Below are 4174 nucleotides of genomic sequence, written 5' to 3' on the forward strand. Positions count from 1 at the left end.
TGTATACGACTGCTCTAGTTGTTGGAAGTTGGCAACGGGGGAAGCTGGCATCTCGGTGCCAGGTTCCCCTGGCTGATGTAGCTGCTGGAGCTGAAAGGCAGGGATGTTTATGACTTGATGTGGTTTGTTCCATATAATGTAAGTTGTTGGTGCTGTTGCTGTAAACAGGGGTGGAGGCCCCGGAATTCTGTTGTTAGAATCCTGTTTGCTTTGGTACTGATGTTTACTATCTTGAGCTAGACGAAAAATGTGAACTGTCCATTTAACATTGGCGCTGACGTCTCGTGGTTATAGTTTGTGTCTTGATTGTTCATGAAGGCTGTTTGACATGGGACCTCGCTGGAGCCGGGTAGCGCTGTGATCAGCTGTTTGTTGTGAGGCGGAGGCTTCGTCAGGTGCAATGTTCCTGATGTTGAGGAGAAGTGGACCGTGGAAGAGATGGTGTTAAAGCTGGACTCACCCGCTTCCTGGCCGACATTAGGATTGTAGAAGGCAGCATCCCAAGCGTGGAGACGGAAGAGAGAGTTCAGCTTCAGGTGCTTGATCTGCTGAACGTAGAAGATGACTGTCATGAGTCCGTCCAAATAATGCATCGTCCGATGGGGATTGCAATGTACGGAGACAATTCTCAAAAGAGGTAAATGGATGGAAGTAGCTGATGATTCATGTTATAGGATGTTAGTGTACCGGGCTTGACACAATGTTGCTTGGTCTTGCTTTGTATGCACAAAGTAGAGTAGCTGCGATGTGGGGGTATTTATGGAAATGCTGGTGATGACGTGGTTGATCTGTGGTCCTGCTCCTCTGCTAATTAGCTCCACTTGCAAGTGAACTGGAACTCTGAAGGCTGTAAAGGTCATCATGTGACACAACATACAGCACATAAACTTGGAATGCATGGGTTGATGTTAACCAACTGTGTGATTGTTTTATGCATATACAATGTTATGCTAACATCAAGATGATGTCTTATTGATCAGTGTAACATTTCAGTCTTATTACTTCAGAAGAGTTTAAGGATAGAATACACTATTGTATTATTGATTATGTGTGAATATGAAGATGTAGAAGGTGAGTCTTAAGACCCACAAGAGAAGGAGCGAGACAGGATATATCAACCAATTGTTAGTAATGTAGTTTTGATGTCTTTCCTGTTTTTGGTTCTGTGTTTCTCTGTGTCCTAGTTGTGTCTCAGTTCGTGTCTTAGTGTTTACTTATGGTCTGTGTACTTGTGTATTCTGGGTTAACTGTCTCTCTCTGCCGGCCTGCCTCTCTGTTACCCCCTGTTGTCTCTGCCTGCCTGTCTCTCTGTTTTCCTGCTGTCTCTCTGCCTCCCTCGTTAATCTGATCCCAGTCACCTGTGTTGCTCCCTCCCAGCTCGTTAACCCATGTGTACATATATACTTGTTTGTTCCCTCAGTCTGTGTCCGGTCATTGTATTGTTGTGCGATGTAGACTTGCCTGGACTTTCTTGTCAACTGCATGTAAGCCTGTTACCTGGTTACCTTTGGATTAAATATCCTGAACTGCATCTGCTCTACCGTGTTGTCTTGCGTTTGGATCCACCAACCTGCCTCACCTCCATTAATCGTGACACCAATGTACTACGGAGTTTGAGGAGTCTGCTCTCGGGACCAGCTCAGATACACATGTATTTGTATATGCACCTGTTTGAAATTATCATTAAACTTGAGTTGATTTGAGTTTTACTTGAGTCCCTGTCTTACTGAAGATTACCATTACAACTAAAGGACCACAGTTCATCTAAGTCTAAGTTACAGTTACACCAAGTGTGAGTGCCCAGACTGAGGGTTTTTTCTCCCACAATTTGATTCTTAAAAGTAGCTTATTTTCAACGCTGTTGATTGTTACCATTACCTACAGGATAATGATAGTAGTAGAAGCTGAATTACAGGCACATGCACAAAATGCATCAGAGCCATTCTAACTGAGTTAAATGAAGCATGTGAATTTTAATTGAAAATGGTTTTGATGACTCTTCCATCTAAGCTCTCCACTACAAACACCTAGTAACGACTGTTGAAGGCTGTGGACTGGCGGCTCACAGTAAAAGTAAGTGTAGCCTTTCCTCTATCAAATATTATTTTCAGATTGAGGTTGATACTTAACCCTGTCTGTCCCTATGCATGAGTATATACTGGTCTGTTGTCTACTAACTCATCAATATTTACTATATAGCCCTCGAATCGCAGTTATTTAGGATTTTCCAGTAACATTTTGCTCCTGATTCATTCCTGCCTCGATCCTACTTTTGTGTACCGGACTGTAAATTTTTACAAAATAGATTTTAAATATTTTAGGTTGGGCTGTGCCATATCCAGTCAGTTTCAGTAATTGTCCCAATACAATTTAACACAAACGGCAGGATACCAGTGCTTTGTGAAATAATCAGAAATTATTTAATGAATTTTTATGAAAAGTTTCTTACACAAAAAACAAACAATGAACATTAACATAAAAAGTGGCATGAAAAGAAAATACTCATTATATCACAAGTACCTCTTATTTGTACTTCAGGCCTACTTAAGTTACTGTCCACCACTGGAAATTACCATGTCTTAACACTTCGAGCTGCCTATAAACTATACAGCTTACCTCTGTAGCCAACTGCTGTTCTCCTTGTCGATGTACTGTAGGACAAGCGCCAACTGGCAGTGGGTGGAGATGTCAGTTGTCTCATCTGCCTGAATAGCAAGATATTCTGCATTTTTTACTTCCTCCAGAATTTAATCTTTAAGAACTGACAGCATACAGTCCAAAAGTTTGTTTTGCACAGTCTTTTTGGTGCCTGTCTTAAGGTGCTCCTCCAACAAACTGTCCAGCAAGGCAACAAGATGTACTGAAAACGGCAGGGTTGTGAAAGGATTCAGTCTCATTGTGGCAAGGCCAACTCAAAGGCCCTGCAGAATTTAACACAGGCAATTATCTTTGATAAAACGTGCCCGTTCTTATCCACCTCTTTGTTGTGTGTCCTCACCCCAATCCTGTGGCCTTCATCCAACTGTGTAGCGATGTTAACTCTGCCTAGCATGGCTAGCTTCACGGTATTATCCATATGTGCCCTTGTACACTCATGTTTCTTAATCTTCTCAGATAAATGTTTCGTGTCATTTACTCCTGTAACAGTCCATGTTGTATCCATCCCTGCCGTTTTAAAAAGCAAGCATGGGAAGCAAAACACGGCATTTTATTGAATTTGTGGGCGGCTGAAAGCCTCTGTCTTGAGTTCCCTCATTCATCATTGTTTACAACATCAAGTGTCCCTACTCTACCACTGACTGACTCTGCTCCTTCAGGCATCAGATTTGAGGACGCTGAATGGCTTAATTCATGTTGCTATGGGCATATCTTGTAATTGGCTGCGCTGCTGTACAGCCTGGGCGATTTTTCTCTCACCCCAGAAGAGATCAGTGGATGAGCAGGAAAGTCTCAGTCATCTCTCATTCACTCCCTGTTGTAGCTGCAGCCTGAGGTCTCCCCCTGTCACTAATTCTCTAACTTGCTGTATCTTCCCTGTTTGGACACAAGATGTATATTTTTATGCTCTGCTACTCAAGCACTAAATAAAAAGTCCAAAATGATAGCTGAAGAGCTTTTTTTTTTTTTTTTAAAGCAAATACACTTTTTGTATCAGCAAAGAATCACATTATCTCAGTACTAGCAAGCTTGCTGCTGGTGCAATTAGTTAGACTTCAGACCATAACACTGAACCTCTTATTCCAGTCATGAGTTTGAATCCCGCAGCTGGTAACAGTGATAATTGGTTTCAATTTAAAACACCTGTACGGTGTTTGAATTTAATGATAACAAAAAACTAAAGATTTCTCCTAACTTAAAACACCAAATGGTCACTGAAAAGTGTTCTTCTTAAGCAAATGCACAAATTCACTTTACCATCAACAAATGATCAAATTGTGGCTTCATCAGCTGTGTCTCTCTATAGCTTGGTTGATTAGAGTGCTAGTTTCCCAACCATCTCATTTCATTCAGACCCAGGTTCAAATCCCACCTCCGGCAGCATTGATAAATGCTTTCAACTTCAAACACCTGTGTGGAGACCTTCTTGCAGTAGTCTATTTTAAATGTGTATGTTGTTAGTCTTTCTAAATGCAGTAATTGTGTACATGGAATAATAGTAAAAAACTAATAGTTG

General features: G+C 41.4%; 1 protein-coding gene across 1 annotated transcript in view; it reads left to right on the forward strand.

Annotated features, from left to right (window-relative positions):
- The first annotated feature begins 1769 nt into the window (after nucleotides 1-1769).
- The window catches only part of si:dkey-9i23.8 (parapinopsin), a 21472-nt gene continuing 19067 nt past the window's right edge, over nucleotides 1770-4174 (forward strand). Inside the window, exons 1-2 of the mRNA XM_046054246.1 lie at nucleotides 1770-1792; nucleotides 2011-2073. Of these exons, the coding sequence (XP_045910202.1) occupies nucleotide 2073 (1 nt within the window). The 5' untranslated portion in view covers nucleotides 1770-1792; nucleotides 2011-2072. The remainder of the gene's footprint in view (nucleotides 1793-2010; nucleotides 2074-4174) is intronic.

Source organism: Micropterus dolomieu, linkage group LG01, assembly GCF_021292245.1.
Source record: "Micropterus dolomieu isolate WLL.071019.BEF.003 ecotype Adirondacks linkage group LG01, ASM2129224v1, whole genome shotgun sequence".
In the NCBI taxonomy this organism is placed as follows: domain Eukaryota; kingdom Metazoa; phylum Chordata; class Actinopteri; order Centrarchiformes; family Centrarchidae; genus Micropterus; species Micropterus dolomieu.